The sequence below is a fragment of the Cynara cardunculus genome, assembly GCF_001531365.2.
Source record: "Cynara cardunculus var. scolymus isolate 2C chromosome LG 2, CcrdV1, whole genome shotgun sequence".
Lineage (NCBI taxonomy): Eukaryota > Viridiplantae > Streptophyta > Magnoliopsida > Asterales > Asteraceae > Cynara > Cynara cardunculus.
The window spans coordinates 65,614,653-65,633,710 of record NC_037529.1 but is presented as its reverse complement, the minus strand read 5'-3'; the positions used below and the strand labels follow the sequence as shown (position 1 = coordinate 65,633,710).

The 19,058-nt window shown below is 35.0% G+C and overlaps 3 protein-coding genes across 5 annotated transcripts; 1 reads left to right on the top strand and 2 right to left on the bottom strand.

Moving 5' to 3' along the window:
• Positions 1–2,152: 2,152 nt before the first annotated feature.
• Positions 2,153–4,795, bottom strand: LOC112505703 (cytochrome b561 and DOMON domain-containing protein At5g35735-like). The gene is made up of 4 exons (XM_025109642.1): positions 3,982–4,795; positions 3,240–3,779; positions 2,798–3,052; positions 2,153–2,640 (listed from the first exon to the last, which is right to left on the bottom strand). Exons 1-4 carry the CDS (start codon positions 4,618–4,620, stop codon positions 2,326–2,328), a joined length of 1,749 nt encoding a protein of 582 aa, XP_024965410.1. The 5' UTR covers positions 4,621–4,795; the 3' UTR covers positions 2,153–2,325.
• Positions 4,796–11,531: 6,736 nt separating this feature from the next.
• On the top strand, positions 11,532–12,138 carry LOC112505705 (cytochrome b561 and DOMON domain-containing protein At5g48750-like). The gene has a single exon (XM_025109646.1). It carries the CDS (start codon positions 11,786–11,788, stop codon positions 12,098–12,100), a length of 315 nt encoding a protein of 104 aa, XP_024965414.1. The 5' UTR covers positions 11,532–11,785; the 3' UTR covers positions 12,101–12,138.
• A 52-nt stretch (positions 12,139–12,190) lies between these two features.
• Positions 12,191–18,774, bottom strand: LOC112505704 (UDP-N-acetylglucosamine transferase subunit ALG13 homolog). 3 transcript variants are annotated; one of them, XM_025109643.1, is made up of 7 exons: positions 18,598–18,774; positions 18,198–18,321; positions 15,898–16,105; positions 15,499–15,598; positions 13,961–14,192; positions 13,137–13,234; positions 12,191–12,787 (listed from the first exon to the last, which is right to left on the bottom strand). In XM_025109643.1, exons 3-7 carry the CDS (start codon positions 16,075–16,077, stop codon positions 12,756–12,758), a joined length of 642 nt encoding a protein of 213 aa, XP_024965411.1. In that variant the 5' UTR covers positions 16,078–16,105; positions 18,198–18,321; positions 18,598–18,774; the 3' UTR covers positions 12,191–12,755. The 3 variants fall into 3 exon arrangements, with proteins under 3 accessions (XP_024965411.1, XP_024965412.1, XP_024965413.1); XM_025109644.1 differs by having other exon boundaries at positions 15,898–16,102; positions 18,598–18,762; XM_025109645.1 differs by lacking the exons at positions 12,191–12,787; positions 13,137–13,234; positions 18,198–18,321; positions 18,598–18,774 and having other exon boundaries at positions 13,769–14,192; positions 15,898–16,120.
• Positions 18,775–19,058: the final 284 nt, after the last annotated feature.

Genomic DNA, 19,058 nt, shown 5'->3' with positions numbered 1-19,058 from the left:
TATCAACATGATTTGGTGTGATTTGGGTGTGATAATCATGTGATTATCACACAATTATCACAAGGATTCCGTTCGGCTAGGGTTAACTTAAAAAATCGACTACCGATTTGGTGTGATAGGGTGTGATTTGGAGACGCATGAATGAAGGAGAAGAAGACGTGATCAATGAAGGAGAAGAAGACGTGGAAACGTGAAGATAAACATTGTTAATTAAAATAAAATAAAAATTATAAAAATTACTTAATTACATTACTGCCCTTATTAAATTATTTATATATAATAAAAGTTAATTTATTAATTAAAAAAGTTTGTGGTTATTGAGTTGTTCTCGCGTTTTCGTAAATCACAGGGGTTCTCGTTTGAACCTCCACCTATATATATGTGTGTGTGTGTGTGTGTGTGTGTGTGTGTAATTAATGAATGAGAGCAAAATGGTAAGATTATGTTTTGTATTACTTTAATACATTTAAATGGGAGTTACAGTACTCCTTGAATTTAGCCATTTTGAAATTATCAATTTGTTGTAAGTTATATTGTTTGTGATTATTTATAAACGAATGTATTTTGAGAAATAATCAATAACACTTCAATAGTCAATATTCTTAATCGAACGAGTTTGTTGTGTCTCGTGTATCGTATAATATGGATGATCGATATGAACATGGTAGTAATCGGCATGAATGAGCGTGCACTTAATGTTTAATAATGAACATTGTTCATATTGACAAGTTGTTCATTGGTGAACACTGTTCATCAGTCACACATACGTACACATTCAGGTATGTGTTCACTAATGAACATTTTCATATATGTTATATTTTCATTCATGAACAATGTTCATAAGGTACTCATATATAGTAGTTGTTCATTAATTCACATCATTTATAAGTTACACGTTACATATTAATAAATGAAAGAATAATTAAAGCTTGATGTGGGTTTCAAAACAATGAATTAATTACCAGAAAGTTAATTAATGCTAAAATAAATCTCGCTACTTTTTCCAAAATTACCCATTGTTCATGATTGTTCATCTATGTTTATTAAACATCCTTTTTTTAATTTGTTACAAAAATGTCATGATGAATTTTATCCATAGATTATAAAGATTAAAGGTTATGATTGGTTCACAAAGTTAACACTATTAATTGGGTTAACAAATGAACTCACCCCTATATATATGAACATAATCAAATGAGAACTGTTTTGTTTGTAATAACCGTTAAATCCAATCTCAACCACAAATCAAATGTTAAATTAATAAATTAATAATTTTGGTAATTTTAATTTAAAGTATTAATTAAGAGCATTTTATAAATATCCTCTCTCATCTCTTCTCTTTTCCTCTCTACGACGAATCTTTTTCGGCAAACCTTATTCAGATGAACCTTAATTATACACAAAATACACGTTGTGATACCCAAATATACATACAAGATGCACAATATTACACTCTTTGTAAAGTAATGAAAATACATGCTATGATACATTTCATAAAAACAAAGAAAATACATTGTGATACACGTGAAACATTGTGAACGTTATCACCATGATACACTTTGATTCACAAACGTCTTTAAAATACGATGTGTATTAGGTAATTATAATATACTAAGTAACTAATTTTATTTAAATATTTCCTTCTGAAAAATTTAATTTAATATTTTGATTAGTTATCAAAAACAAAATTACTATGTTACCCTTTTAGCTTATTTAAAAAATATCCTTAAATATTTCAAACGAGTGGTTCTTATTGGATCTCATGATTACCACAAATAAATATGTTCTCTCTTGAATGAGTTTCTCTATATATGTGTGTGTATAGGATTCAGGGGATGATTCGGTATTTGTTTGATATTAGTTATTTATTATTTTATTTTATATTATGTCCCCGAAGATAAACTTTTCTAGAACCGTCACTTAATTTCTTCAACGAAACAGCCAAATCAACCCGAAAAAGATGGGGAAGTGAAGTTCCATTTAATAGAACATTAAAACCAAGGAGGGATCGGGTATCGGAAGTTGAGTCTGATTGATGGAGACACGTTTTAGATCATGCTTGTTAAGTTTCCGGTTTTAAACCCCATCCCTTATAGATATATTGAGTTCGTTAGATTTGATTTTTATGTGAATAAGAAAACAATTGTTAGTGTAGATCAAGAGACTCAAAAGCATCAACTAAGAATCGGAAAAGCTCAAAATAAGCATGAAAATTGTATACCTACATACATATATCCATATATATATATATATATATCTCGACAAAGAATATAGCTCTCAACACCCAGAAAGTAAAACAACAAATCGACCCGTAAAACCAATCATCTATGCCGACTGCCCGTGTCCATTGGCAGCATATGACGAACCATTGGCTCCTGCATGTGTTCTTTTGTCTTCCTTCTTCCTCTTCAAAACGATGTACCATGTTAAAGCTTCCAACACAACTGTCATTACCCCCAAAGAGATAAGTATTCCCGTGTACGCGTTCTTCCACTTCTTCTCGGGGTCCAAGATATCGAGCCCTTCATACACATTGATGATGCTCAGAACGATCACCGAGTATCCAAGGCTCTGGTGGTAGATGGTCCAGTAAATTCTGTATTTGTGCTCTGGTTTAGGCCTCAAAAGCAGCGCAAAAACCTGCAAGGAATACAACCACACAATCAGTTTGAATCGAATATGTTATCAATGTCAAATATATGGACCGTAGTCCTTGATTTAGGCGTGCATCGTTTGATAAATTTTGTTGGGTTCACGTCAATTGTAAGCAAAGATGGAAAAAAAGGATGGGGTGTACCTGAAGTGTTCCAATTGCAAAGAGGGTGATTCCGATATTCCGGTGCTTATCGTATCGGATTCCAGTAGAGTCACCTCCAAGTTTGAGTCCGGTGGCCCATCCGGCGACACCCACGATATAGGCTGAAGTTTGGCAAGCAGCATGGATGTAAAACCAGGCTGGATTAGCTACATTAAACACCTTCAAATATCTTGCTGCCATGGCTCCCATGGGCATCAATACTCCCCAACTAACCGCATTCAACACTCCGTGAGTCTGTCAAACAATTAAAAAGATTTAATATTCTTTTGTTTAATCAAGTGGGTTCATAATTAATTGCAAGATTTGTCGATTTCTGAAAGTGGATTTGCAAGATTTCATCAAAAAGATCGTATCTTTGATAAACAAAACACATGTATCTTGCTTCAAATAATCTTGATAATTAACCAAGTTAGAGACTTACGTTTCTCCGCCGCTGCCGCGACCCACCAACATTACCGCCGCCGCCGGCCTGACCGGTTGCAAAATTCACCGTTCCGACAGAACGCCGATTATCACCCACCAGTGAGTGAACAGACGGAACTCCGTCAGTAGCAGGACCCACCTGCCATACCTGATTAAATGTCGTCCCGTCATTAGGCAACACCAACGTCGCATAAATCACCACATCGCCATCGGCCCTCTCCGCCCTTATCATGGGCACTTCAAAACTCAAACTGCTGGGCTGCAGACTGGTTTGATAGCTGGTTACTGATGAAGTATAAGCTCGAACCGACCCGTTTGAGCTGGTTACAGCCACAAGAGCTTGGGCCCCAAGCATACCCGACCCTTGAAGATTGAGTGCCCAAGCAACCCATTGGGATGTTTCTGATCCAGCGTGCCGGAAAGCCACGTCGACGGTGCGGTTGGTGTTGAAGTTCCAGTGGAGATGCGAGTTCAAAACAGGTAAAGAGACGCATGTGGCGTAGTTGGAGTTGTTGGAGAAGGCAAAATTGATGCAATCCTGAGGATAAAGATAGACCAGATTCGATATGAATACGCAGAAATCGAGAGGGTTATGATTAATTGAAAGATTTCTCGATTATTGTGGAAGTGGGTTTGCGAGATTTCATCAATCAAGATCGTATCTTTAGATCATCTTGATGAACAGATGGTAACAGTGAGAATTAATGAAGATGAAACAAGCAACCAAGTTAAAGACTTACATTTCTCGTCGTCGGCGTCGTTGGCGTCGTTGGCGTTGTCGGAGTCGGTGTCGGCGTCGGCGGCGGCGACCCAGTACCATTACTGGTTGAAAAATCCACTGTTCCGACAGAAGCCCGATTATCAGCAACCAGTGCATGTCTAGCCGGAGCTCCACTAGTAACAGGACCCACCTGCCATACCTGATTAAATCTCGTCCCTCCACCTGGCAAAACCAACGTCGCAAAAATGACCACATCGCCATCCACCCTTTCCGCCCTTATCCTGGGCACTGGAAAACTCAAGTTGCTGGGTTGCAGACCGGTTGCATAGCTGGTTACTGATGAAGTATAAGCTCGAACCGACCCGTYTGAGCTGGTTACAGCCACAAGAGCTTGAGCCCCAATCATACCCGACCCGTTAACGTTGAGAGCCCAAGCAACCCATTGAGAAGCTTCCGATCCAGTGTGCCGGAAAGCCACATCGACGGTGCTGTTGGAATGGTAGTTCCAGTGGAGATGCCCGTTCAAAACAGGTAAAGAGACGCATGTGGCGAAGATTGCGTTGTTAGAAAAGGCATAATTGCTGCAATTTTGAGCATAAGATAGGCCCAAATTCGATATCAAAACGCAAAAAAGAAGACCCAAAAATTTACCCATCATGAAAAGCTTGATGGGTTCCAAAGTCAGTACAGAAAACAGATCGATTCAACTTCTTAACAGATCGAATCTAAAGACCCAGAGTTGATCTTTGTGGTAAGCTGAGATGAGATGAGATGGATAGTTTTGAAGTGTGGATGAGAGAGGGAAAGGTTGTATGGGGGATATATATATGGAGGAAGTGAGATGAGGGTAGGAATGGTTGACTGGTTCTTTAATGGAAATTTATTAGCAGGAAGATGTGGAAGCACCCAAGAAGGAAGGTTTTGCGTTGTGTGAAACATAAATTGCAGATATTTGTTCAAGATTTGTTCCTTTATTTGGGATATGAATATTTATCACCTGCAAATTAAAAAAAATCAAGAGTGAATTACGGATTGGGGAAGATGACAAAATTGGTCCTTGAACTTTATTTGTTATATAAAACCTCTTTAAGGTTTGCATTTTACTACATAATTGGTTTTTGACCCTCACGTATGTTATCTTCTTTTGTTAAATCTAATTAAATGAAGGGCATTTTAGACATTTGGCTTTTAAACATGGTATGGCAAAAAGAAAAAGAAAAACTAGAATTAATCAGGTATGGCAGACGGATCCTGTTACTAGTGGAGGGATTTTTGAAAAAACAGGAGAGTAAGGTGGAAGTTTCATGTGGGGGTGAGAATGAAGTGGTGGTTACGTGTATGGCGGTAGGTGGAGGTTAGAAGGAGATAAAAGGAGGTGGTGGATGGAGGTCAGGGTTTGATCAAGGTCTACGTCGACAAACAAAACTCAGTCAAAGAACAAATGCCCCCTCTTGCTTTCTATCTTTCTTTTCTCTACAATAGGCACATAAGTTACGGAAACAGGGTTTCGAGGGTCTAAAGATGGAGGTGGGTGGGTTTTCAAAACCATCTCGTTGTTGCAAAGATGTAGTTTAGATGGTTTATCAATTCATCAAAAGGATGGAGTCCTTGGAGATTCTAGAAATTATTGCTTGGTGAATTAATAAAACCAGTCATGTTGAAGCATTTATCAGTAGTGAAATGAAAACACTAGGCATGTCGAAGGTTCGGGGCGCCAGAGAGAAGAAGAAGAGCGAGATGAAGAACGGGCAGTGATGAGAAGGCTACGGGATAGCTAGTTAACAGATGAAAGTGGTCAACGGATGTTACAGTCGTAGACCAATTCCAAAAAAAAAAATGTAAACATAGATGGTTTTTATGTACAAAATAAAATGCAAGGACCAATCCCGTAAATTTTACCAAGCTATAGAGACCAAATCCATAATTTACTCAAAAACAAATATTTTATTTTCAACTACCATTTTCTTTTTCACAAACTATAAAAAATCATTATTGAAAAATTAATGTTTTATAAAAATAATGATTTATTTGTTCCACAATCCTGGAAATTATTTATTAAAATAAAATAAAATAAAATAATATTTTTGAAATTGATTTTTGTGTTTTTTCTTCATATGAACAACTACTTTGTTTAATATTTTCAAAACGAGTCATTGACCCTTTAGTGGCCCCACATCCCACACCACACCCACACGCCTAATTTTCTTCTTTTTATTAATTAATTATTTGTACAAATTGTTTAATCCTACAAAATCTAAATCTTTTTCTCCAATCGAATTTAAATATATCTTTGCTTTTGATAATTTTTTTATTTTTAGTGTTAGAGTTTTACATCAGATAGATTTGTATTGTTTATCTTTCATATAGGTTAAAACTTATCTTCTTTTCTTAACGAAATCTTTTGAATAGTAAATACAGAAATCTCATATGGTATCAGAGTCAAAGTCTATCACTTTAACGACTTGACATCGAAAGGCAATTTGTTTAACTGTTAAGCCTTCTCTCGGCACTCTAAGATAATTTATGCTCGTCTAGCCTCCGTTTGAGGACACGTTGGAGTCTTATATCGTCTAAGGGGGAGTTTGGTTCGCATAATGATTTATGAAGGAATAGAATCTGTCAAAGGAATTGGAATTTGGAAGGAATTGAAATGGAATGTTATCAAGTTTGACCAAGTGTTTGGTTGGAAGGAATGGAATGTAATATGTTTAATGAATTGGAATCTGCCTGTTTGGTTTGCAACAGAGTTAGAATGGAATGATGAAAAAGAACAAAAATACTCTTTCTTTGATATTTTTTTAACCGTTAAGCAAAAACTGGAAGCAACAAATAAGCAAAAATCGTTAAGCAACAACAGTAATTGATAAGAAGAAACGGGAAGCAAGCATAAATCGTTAAGCAGATGATGAAACTAGAAGAGAGTATTTTTGTCATTTACACAATTTTGAATGGAATGGATTTCAATTCCATCACTTTTATGAAGGAATGGTGAAATCTTCAAATGAGAGAATGTTTGGAATTCAATTCCATTCCATGGGTAACCAAACGTTGGACTGGAATTTGGTCAACGGAATTGACCATTCCAATTCCACCAGATTCCGGCGGATTCCGATAAACCAAACGCCCCCTAAATTTAGAGCATTTATCATGTTACCATTGAGTATTTTAAATAATTGATTTAGTAAAATATTTTTATTAAATCACAATTTTTAAATAATAAAAGGTTGATTTTTGGATGAGGGATATATAAACTATGAACTCTTTGATAATTTGGATGATAGTAATAATGTGCACACTATGAATCATGACTAACATTGTATTCACATGTGTGATTTCACATTATGAATCTTTATGAACATTAGATCTGATAAACGACAGGTGTGTTTCATACTGTGAATTTTACCAACGTAATTAGTACATAACATGCAAGTTGATTCAGTAGCCAAATAATGTGATTCCATGGTACCCATACGTTTCAGACATGGTTTATAACTTGAAAAAAAAAAACTCAAAATTATCAATAAGATAAAAACAATAAACATAATACACAGAATCAGTAAAAACCATAACATTAATGTGTCTGATAATTCACATTGTGAATCATTAATAATATAATATTGACAGGTTTGTGTCACAATGTAAATCATTACCACAATTTCATTGGAGTGGTCTTTTCTCCCAACAAGTTCATCGGGGATCAGGTTTTTGTTATCTAGGTAATTCACTATCGAAACCCAATTATGATCGAACGTGGTTCGACGTGACAGAGAAGAAGAGAGAGGATATATGTACATACATATATGGGTCAAATCAAATGAGAACCATAAAAAGGTTATAAACTCATGAGAACCGATTTAAATAAATTTCTTTGAGTAAATTACATTTTTGGTCCTTGTGGTTGCCAACCACGATCAAGTTTGGTTCCTATCTAAAACATATTATCAGTTGCCACCCACGATCAAGTTTCGTCTCTATTTTAAACTAATTACAATTTTAGTCACTGTGTTACCATTTTGTTTCAGTTTTGTCCCTCTGACTAAATCTAGTTTAAAAAATTAGTAAACTTAAAGGTATTTTGGTACTTTTACATTTTTTGTCTTTTTTCCTTAAGTTAATTAACCTTTTTTAACTAGAGTTGTCAAAGAGACCAAAAATAAAACAAAATGACAACCATAATGACGGATTGACGGGTGTCTAGCCCATCAAATGTGGCTTATAAACCTTCAAAAGCACTAAAAACCATCAAGTCCACTAAATTTGTCGTCCTTTGAAAAGTATGCTCAAGCCAACGATCATTTGAAAAGATATGTCTGCTTGAGTTGTCGTTTGAGAAAACACGCTCATCTCTGCAGACATTTAAAAAACTATGATTCACGGTAACTAATGCGACCTTGATACGACTAAAGTCGCCCACTTTTTCACGGCTTTTCATTCCTTTTTGCTCGTATTCATCAATAAACATAATAGCAGACTTAGATAGCTCATAAAATACATAAAACCAATATAAATGAAGATATTTTGATTATAAATATGGATTAAAAGATGTATTTATCACATAATGACCAAAACTGTAATTAGTTTAAAATAAAAATTAAGTTTGATAGTGAGTGATGACTACAAAAAATAAAAAAATAATTTAATCTAAATTATTTATCAACTCATTTATTTAGTTTTTTTTTTTAAGAATCTTCTTTTTCTTCGTATTTTTAAACTTTATTGAAAAATAATTATCTCATTTTATTTTCATTACTTGTCACGTATATAACATGTAACGTTAAGTTATCGCTATTTTGGTATCTTTAATTGCTTTGTGACGTTGTTGTCAACCTTCTGATATTTTGGGGTCTTGTTAGAGTCGAGAGATATCCAATTTGTCTTCTTCAAAACAAAATATAAGTCTAACAAATAATTCAAGTTTTTTCATATAAAAAACAATGACGAATAAAATAAGAATACACGAAACAAAAAATATCGATTCTAAAAAGACTCAAAACAAAAAAAAATATCGATTTAAAAATACGCAAAACAAAAAAAATATCGATTTTAGATAGGAACCAATCGGACCACCTATCGTTGTACTAGATAAAGATAATATATGGGTATTCGGATATGTGAAATAATAATTAAAATTCAAATCAAATCTTATTGTAACAAACTTATTAAAAGTAAGTAATTTGATTTAAAAATCATGAATTACCTCCTTGGTCACAACCCCTCGATGGTCACTGCTAATTGCTTTTGGTCCCAAATTTTTGGGGTTGCTTTTTTCGATAAACGGTTTTGAGCATGAGTTTTTCTGGTCTAAGTATATACAATTGTTTTTATGATATTTCGTATTGTATCTATTTTTTTTTGTGGGATAAAAAGCCAAAATAAGTGATTTTGGTTCTTATAAAAGAAAATTGATTATTGGAATTATGTCTACTATATGTATAATAAAGTGGTTTGCCCGATAAGCCTTTTATTTGAGAGAAAAAAGAAGACTACGCTTAGTTTTTTAATTTGAAATTCTTGATCCAAAACTTCTAATTCTGACTTTTGAAGGTTTGATCGAAAACGAATCGAATTACTGATTATCATAAAGGTTCTGGTTTTCTATGCTCTAGAGACTTGTATGAAACTATAGCGTTTTACTGTCTTTTCTAATATCTACATGGAAATCTAACACGCTCGTCGTAGGAGACCTGGGTCATGTTGGATCAGTCGTATCTTTTACGAACGATTTATGTTTGTCCTGAGTAACGAATTGTTTGGTTTAATATGAAAAGGGGATTACATGAATCATCATGGACTAAAGATAAGAAAAGGTGTTGAAAAGAAAAGGCATTTGAAGGGTGCAAAGTGTGAAAATTAATTGCATAGGGACTAGAAATGATCTTTTTCTAATTCAAATAATCCAAGAGGTCAACAACTCTCAATGTTGACCAAACCTAACGAATCGTACGGAGGAGGAAAAAGCTTCTAGAAGTTCCAAAGTAGTCGTTAACTGATGCTTCAAGTCGGTTGCTTTTGGACCAGGACCCGATCCACATTCGGACTTGATCCAAAGTCAAAACCCCATAATAATAAAAGAAAACGACTAATAAATGTTAGACCCGCGCTTTCATTTTTTTTTTTTTTTTGTTAAAATATTTAAAAATAAATTAGATATTATGATATAATAAATACGTCAATATTTGATAATTAATTAATTAATTGACGTTTGAATATTATGTCTTGGACACGGTTTGAAATGCTTGGAGCCGGCTTTGCTTGACAAGTGACAAATGGTCGTATCCCACCCCCACTTGGAACCATTTTCTTTTCTTTTTCTCTAAACAACATTTAAAATAAAACCATAAGATTGGTGTCTTATTGGTTTGAACTTTCTCCAAATATTAAAAGTATCAGGAGGTTTTAGGCTCAAATCCAAAAAGAAATAAAAATCCTTTTGTGGCCACGGAGTTTCAAATGCGATGACTCCAGGCTATCTGTAAAGCGAGTTGGATATTCAGGTTAAAAAAAACATTTAAAATATTTAAATAAAATATAAAATTTTATTATGACTTATTTTGGTGTGACACTAGTAATAAGCATTTTTAAAGAAGTTAAACTCTTTTAACTTATAATAAGTTGATAAAAATTTTTACAGAAAAACATATTTTGTTTTAAATAAACAATCAAAAACACCCCCTTTACGTTCAAACAAATATAAATTGTAATCAGTTATACATAAATGACTAAAATAATTGTTTTGATCTTTCACACATAAACTTTGAAAAGAAAGTAGACTTTGAAAAGTTGTTACAATTAAAAATAATAATATTTGAAAGGGTACAAAAAATAAAAGAATTAATTAGTATCTTCACATTTGATTGACGTGTTCTTTTTAACCGTGAATTTTCAGGTCAGTTCATACGTATCGACTAATTCCTTGAACAATTGTGAATGTCTGGAGTCATCGTTAGTAAGAAAAAAGCTCATTTTAATTTAAAAGACAGGAGAGAAAGTTAACTAGCTATCTCCCTACAGAAAATCATACTAACTAGCAAGTTGTCTACCCCTTAGGGCGCATAAGTCAACCAACAGACGGTAAGGCTTTTAGTTGTTAAAGAAGAGCCAGGGGGCAAATAAATCTCCATAACTACAAGGGCTTTGACAACACCTGGATTTAAAACAGGAGTCTAAAATTCTTTTATAAACGTAAAACACACTCCATATTTTGTCGTTCAGACTCATGTAAGACATGCTTTGAGTCAAAAAAAATCTAGACAAATCGTAACTTTTACTATATTAATAATTTACACTTTACTAGTGGAAGGTAAATGTTCCGGTCCTCCTGCGGTCCTAGGCCAGTCTGGGCCAGTTTGGCAATCACTAACTCGGATAATATATATTATTGTTTTATATAATTTTTCCACAAGTTAATGGAACTTCAAAAAAGCTACTTTATTTGATAATGGGTTAGACCCATGTGCTATTCCTAGTACTTGGGTGAAATTACAGATCTATCCTCTCTCCACATTAAATCAGAACCACCTCAATTATTAGCCTAAAACTCTAGAGAATTCCATCAAGAAATGACCATGGTTTTAAGCTCTACATCCATTATATTCATCTCCATCATTCTTATTTCTCTTTTCTTCACTTCATCTGCTCAAACCTGTTCAAACCACACTTTTACATCCAAAAGGGTCTTCACTTCTTGCCAAGATCTTCCATATCTCAATGCCCATCTCCACTGGACCTATTTCAAATCCTCCAAACAAGCCAAGATCGCATTTCGAGTCCAACACACCCCCAATGGATGGACCGCGTGGGCAATCAATCTGAACCGACGAGCCATGGTTGGATCGCAGGCCCTGCTGGCTTTTCGCGACAGTAAAGGCAGGATGTCGGCATATACAACATTGATCACTGGATACAATCCGTCAATGCAGCCCAGGAAACTTCAGTTCCGTGTTTCGAAGCTCTCGGCAGAGTATGCAAACAATGAGATCACAATTTTTGCGGTTGTGGGTCCACTTGTGAACGGACCTGTGGTGAATCAAGTGTGGCAAGTTGGGAGCTTGGATCGGAATGGGGTCCCTCAAATGCATGCAATGGAGCTGGAAAATCTTCAATCCACAGGGATCATTGATTTTTCATCAAGTCTGTAAAAATGGAATTGAAACAATAAAAATCTATAAATTCTCACACATTTACACCCTCAAACACACACTGACACTGCTGTTAGTGTTTTATGCAAGTTGTTTGAAAACCCAGCTGGTGTTCAATGATTGAATCAATGCACATGTGAACATGTGATCATGCTAAAGAAGTAAAGGTACATGGCATCATTTTCTCAAGATTCCCTTATTGAATACATGCTTATTTAAAGTTAAGATGCCTTCAGCTTTTTAAGTTTTTTTTGCATTCCTAAAGAGCAGAAGAATTGGATTAAAAGTGCTTCTTTTGATAGAAAACTTCAAGATTATACAGAAAAAAGAATCCATAAAGTTGACTTTTGGGGGACAGAGTCAACAGATTCTACAACTTTTCACACATTTACACCCTCAAACACACACTGATTGATCCCTCCAACCTGTAAAGATGTCTTGATGCAAGCAAGAAGTTGGTTCATCACACATGATACACCTCCAGTGACCAGATAAATGCCAATGGATGGGAAAAAGAAACAAAAGTTTCATGACAGTCCTACATACACTTACTAACCATATAAGTAATAACTACATTTTAACAAGATCAATAAGCTAGCTTTTTTTTATTACCATCAATGGCTATAACCATAAGCTCTGGCCTCATCCTATTTTTTCACATTCTTGCATCTAATTTCAACATATCACCTGCACGAACGTGCTCAAATCACAAATTCACAGCCAAAAGAGTCTACAGTTCTTGCCAAGATCTTCCCCATCTATCTGCCCATCTCCATTGGACCTACAACTCATCCACGGGCCAAGCCCAGATCGCATACAGAGCGAGACAAGGGCCCTCTGGATGGGTTGCTTGGGCCATAAACCCGAACCAAATAGGTATGGTTGGGTCAGAAGCACTGGTGGCTTTCCACAACAGTAATGGGAGCATGGCAGTATATCCAACAATGATAACAAGTTATAGCCCATCAATGCTGCCCGGAGATCTTAGCTTTCAAGTTTCAGGTCTAACTGCTGAGTACTCGAATAATGAGATTACCATTTATTCTGTTGTGGGTCCGTTTGCAGGTGGGTCCCTTGTTAACCAAGTATGGCAAGCCGGGAGCTTGGTTTTGGATGATATCCCTCAAATGCACTCTGTTTCCCAGCAAAATCTTCAATCAACAGGAGAGCTTGATTTCTTATCCGGATAGAAAGAAATAACCTAGATAGGAACTTGCTATACAATGTCAATTATTGACTTTCAATGCAATACCGTTTAGTGTACCCATTTTGTTAAGGTTAACAGATAATCCCCAACGTTCAGGAAAGCTATTTCAATTCTACCACAAAGTGTCTTCATCATAGCTTGTCCCCATAGTTTGTTAAATAAAAATGAAGAAGAAATTTCTTTGAAAGAATCATAAAAACAAGGTACCAATTGTGTAAAAACAGAAATGAGGGGGGATAGAGTCAAATTTTGAAGATTAACAAAAGGATCGCCATGGATGATTTCAAGAAACCAAATCTTGATCAAAGATTGTAAAAAAAGAAAGAAAAAGAACTCGCCTCCAGAAAGATAAAATCTATGATACTCCAACAAATTTGCAATTGGGATTTGGGGATCAAGTTCACCAACTGGATATCGGAAAATTCATATAAGATTTGAAACAATTATATGTATACATGTTATACGCAAAGACGGATATATAAAATCATGTTTGCTACAACACCCAGAGAATTTTCATAATGCAATCTCATGGAGAGTATTAGTAACTCTTTTAAGATATTTGTTACATAAAAGATCTACCGAGAATTCAGTAAATGAACACATAGTATAGCATATCTACAGGTTCTGATCAATCAGCAGGAAAACCTAAATACCTATTGATTAGTTTAGCAACCGGACTAGCATCACCTGACTGGTATGGAACAATAGAATCCAAATCTAGGGCTTCAATGACCTGGTAGAGCGTTTGAGGGCGACCACAAAACAAATGCTTCCTCTCTGCTAGTTCTTCGGCTAGCTCACTTTGATGGTTATCCATCAGGTCTTCATTCACTACCACTATTAAGGGTTTGCCCAGCCTTAGTGTCTCAAATATGCTCCCTGAACCTGCCAAATAAGTGTAATGATATTTGTTATATTCTGCATTTTACCAATATTACACGCAAGTGTGGCGGTGGTTCATATCATTCAGAAATTTGTAGTTAAACTCACTCTAGATATTTAAAATAAGAAACAAGAAAGACAATATGGGACAGTCGTGAAATTGATAGAACCAACTTCAGATTTGAAGATTATGCCAATGATGCAACATGTAGAGATTAGAACACGTTTGGGTTTGCTATAAGAAGAAGACCAACTTTGACCTTACTAAGCCTTCCAACATTCTAATAAAGCTTTGTCTTTAAATAAAATTGTTGAATAACAATAATTAGCGGTGGCCTTATTTCATCTTTAGGTAACATATATGGTTGGGTCTTCCCTTCCTCGTTTCTGCAACAATATGTGATTCTTTGTTTTTATAAAACATACAGAATTAAACTGAAAATTTTGTCGTGTTTGTATTCAAACCCGCCTTCTACAAACACTCTCTGTGTTAGACTAGTCATTACCCAACAAGAACCAACATTGTACCAAACAAATAGTTGAAAAAAACCCAACAGATATCAAGGATACAGAAAGATTTCATCAGAGAATATCACACTTATTTATGCAAGTTGCAATGCGCTTACAGGAAAAGATGCAAATCTAATGACTTCCACGGAAAAGTGTGACTTTGCCATTAAAATTGTTAACTTTCTAATGAAAAGATGCTGACATTTTTTTGAATCCATCAAGTTTCTGACCAAAAGATGCAACTTTGCGCTAAGCCAGTTAAGATTTAATCATTTAACAAAATGACATGAATTTTCCTCTAAATTTTAACAAAACATACGACTCTTAATGGAGTTCCTGTCAACTGACATGATTATTACTTCCAAAACTCAAGTACCATCCTGAACCATTAAGATATTGAACAGTCACAATTCAAACCACGTGGGTCTGAAGTTGAATTTCAGAAGTTATACTAAATAATCTTTCACCATGCCAAATCAAGCCAGCTTGTGGTGGCATGCACATGAGATACGGGACACATTAAGCAGTTTCAACCTCCAAGTAATAAGTAGGAGGTGAGCCATTCCATCTCCCCACCAATATGACATAGGCTCCTATTTATTGTGCACAATTACAAACCGATTGCTTGAAAAGTCAAATTGTGCAAAATTGCAATTAAATCTAAAAATCAGTAACTAGATTGTATTTGGAGAAAGTAAATCAACGGTTATAATTTTGTTAGAAGCATGAACGATATAAAGAAATGATCATTATTACCAATAGGATTGAATAACATTTATCCTTAGCTTAAATGTCATACCTGCATGGCTTATGACAAGAGATGCTGATCTCAAATAGTCTGCAATGCTTGAGGAAAAAGTAAAGTAATCTACAACCAACGATCCATCTTCACCACTAGACTGCATTTTATGAAAGATATAAGACCCGATGAATCTGGAAAATATTCATTATAAAACATAAATTGACTGGATGTGCATGCTGAACTAAGTGATTGGGAGTTGAGACCATGAAAAAACAACCTACACTACTGAAAGATAAAAACATCTCCCATGGTCCAAGGGTACAATTTTATACCAAATCTTATCATCTTAATTACAAGTTTATTCAGTCACTTAGAATAGAACTTTATCCAATAGATATAGTTGAAATTCATACAATCAACTAAAACAGGATCAATAGAAACCACAATTCAAGATACCTTGTTAGGGATATAGGATCCACGACCCATTTGAATGATAAGATGTGTATATCCTTTCTTTGACAACTCTTTCTTAACCTGGTCAGTGTCGACAGTTCTAACAAGAGAATCAAAAGACGTTGTGCCGACAGTCACAAAAACAATTCTTTTGGATTCAAAATGGTTATCACTGACGTCCATCTTGTTGTAGTCTGCCTTTCGCTGCCTTCTAAACAATAAAAGGGAAAAGCATGAAATGGGCTTTAGCATTCGAGAAGAGAAGGTAAATCTCACCTGTATCATTTGTTCAGTTCAAGTTCCAATATCATGATTACGAATTATAAGTAGCAAACAGCCATAAAGTAACTCCTCGCCTGTGTGCTACTGATTTTAATTGTGATCAACGAGGTAGGTATAATGATTATTGATGGAGAAAAGTAGCTACATAGCTTGACAATTCACAATTATCCTAACTAGAAAATTAAGTTCAGAAAACCTTCTTTCGGGAGCATTCGATGTCTGTAGTATGGCATCAAGACCATCAGCTACATGTTCTTGGTATCAATAATATCCTTGTGTATGATAATTATCATCAATATATACACAAGTAAATGATTTTTTATCATATGAGCATTAAAACATGAACCATATTAGTAAACAGCTTTGAGATCAAAAATTAATCCAAGTTATATACATATTAGACAAGTGCTAATTTACATATTAAATTTATTAAATGAAAACAAAATTAACCCAGAATGTTGATGACATATGGAGTTTCAGAATTCAAATTTTGCCTTCAGATTCCTGGTGGTAATATCTCTAAGTTTGTGGCCTCAGTCCCTTCTCCCCTTTGCTGATCAGAACGAAAAGACAACAATCGACTAAACAAGATTCCGTAAAGCCGCAAGATTTGAACTCTCAAAAGTTAAAACAAATTGACTAACAATAAACATTAACAAATCTTTGCTGAATCATTCGGTAATTACCTGAGAAACGAAGAAAGAAAGATCATCTTAGGATAGATACAATTATGTCTTGGTTATTTGATGATAGAACATGATGAGTTTTATCGCGGGAGCACAGAAATCAACTGACATGATTTACATTTAGGGAAGCCTTAATCCGTAAATACAAGTGCTCTCAGTAGTATGGCTTCCCACTTAATCCAATGCTAAACCAAAGTTGAAAGTTCAGAAATATCTATCATGTAAACGGTTAGTTTGAGTTTGGACTTTGGAGTACAATTATTTGACCCACAACTGGTATCTCATGGAAACACATACTTCTAAACATATATATGATGTATTTATGTACTTCAAACATGAGAGGTTAGTTCTCTATGATTCAAGACTTAGAATACGAAAACTTGTAGGATCTCTTGTAAGAACTTGAATACACTCGTGACTTGTCTCACTATACTTTGAATTTTCACACTTTAGGAGGAACTAACCTAAACTCTATAAGGTGAGGAACTAAGCAATGATTGTATCTATACCAGGGTGCTTTCAACGATTAAAGTGGGAAAAGGAGTTACCATACTCCTCTCTTGTGACCTAGATACATCCTCCAATTTCTTCTAAACAGAATGTTAATCTCTTTAATTATCACCCTTGTCTTTCCTTGTTACCGATCTACGTTCCTTTCAGCTTCTATATGAGATTTTTCTTTTGATTATGGGCACTTGTGATCTCACCTCTTAGCTCACCCTATTTCTTTGACCAAACAACTATTTTTCTTCTTCCAGTTTGTCATATTCTCTTTCACTCTTCTTGCTACAAGATATCACAACTCATCATCATTTATCTTCTTAAGCTTCCACTTGTGGCCTTGTGGCTTTATTTCTTCTGCATCTAAATAAATTATGTATTCTTACATATATACATACCATTTGGTTTTCAAATTATCTATTCCAGTATCCATTTATGTAATCCTTTAGTATATCAGATAACATTTAGCATAACTTATGTGTAATCCTTTTTAACTTTGCGTGACTTACAGCTTAAGTCAATTTACTCTCTCTAGGGTATACATACAAACATACTAATACAATTCTTTGGGACAATTTAAAGGCAAACCCAACAACTAAATGAACTAATCATCAAATTTCAACTGCAAAATTGATGTAAACCCACAATACCCACAACAAATTTCAAACCCTGGTTCCCACATTTAACTCGATCTTAGACCACATACCAAATGTGAAACCGTGAGGGTGTGTGAGATGTGAAGCTTTGTAATAATTAGAAGGGGGTAAGCATCAAGAAACAACTTTTAATAAGGCTTAACAAAACCCTAATGTCAGAATTCCATGAAAAGCTTACCCAAAATGAGAGAGGTGAGCGTCGATGGCGTTTCAGCAGCGGACAGCGGCAACTGGTGAGCGTGTCTCTTCAATGAGGATTGAGGGTCAAATGAAGCCTGGTGACTGTTAGCCGTAAGCGTTCTCTGCGTCGATGAGATCAAACATATATCAATATGGAGTTTCAGAATTTAAAAAACAAATTCAATTTTGCCTTCCGATTCCTGGTGGTAATAACTTAGAGTTCACGGGTTCATTACTTCAGTCCCTCCTCCTCTTTGGCGATCAGAAAGAAAAAGGCGACAATCGACAAGAAAAAATATTGTATTGTAAACGACTTTCAAGTTTTGAACTCTCGAAGTTAAAACAAATCGACTAACAATAAACCTTCACAAAACTTTGCTGAATCATTCGGTAATTACCTGAGAAACGAAGAAACAAAGATCTTCTTTATATATATACAGTTATATCTTGCTTATTTGACGTCAGAACACGATAACTTTTGTCGCCGGAGCAAAGGAATCAACCGACGACAAAGGGGCCAGCGAGGAAGATCTATACTTGCAGTTGCAGACACAAAGAAGACCCGCAATAGGTATGATCCTTTTCTTTTTCTCTTTTTCCCTTTATATAGCATTTCAAATTTACACAATACCCACACAATTCTTTAAACCACCCTTATTCGTCCCTGTAGTCTTCATATCATTGCATTTTAAACACTAAAGTTTCTTTTTTTACAGACACACCCTATACTTTTCATTTAAACATTTGTGTTATCTGAAACCATACTCACACGTAACACGCCCCTGTGCTATATAAATATTAATCAATTGGATTTCCAGTTACCTGTCTGTTTCTGTTAGAAGAAATGTTGATTGGAGCG

What these genes read in the sequence shown, in the direction of transcription:
- LOC112505705 (XM_025109646.1), top strand. Translation starts at nt 11,786, where the DNA reads ATGGTTGGATCGCAGGCCCTGCTGGCTTTTCGCGACAGTAAAGGCAGG.
- LOC112505704 (XM_025109643.1), bottom strand. Translation starts at nt 16,077, where the DNA reads ATGGACGTCAGTGATAACCATTTTGAATCCAAAAGAATTGTTTTTGTG. An exon ending in TCTTGTCATAAGCCATGCAG is followed by an intron (nt 14,193 to 15,498) that starts GTATGACATTTA and finishes CTTATTTGGCAG; the next exon opens with GTTCAGGGAGCATATTTGAG. An exon ending in GACCCACAACAGAATAAATG is followed by an intron (nt 12,788 to 13,136) that starts GTAATCTCATTA and finishes ACGTTCGTGCAG; the next exon opens with GTGATATGTTGAAATTAGAT.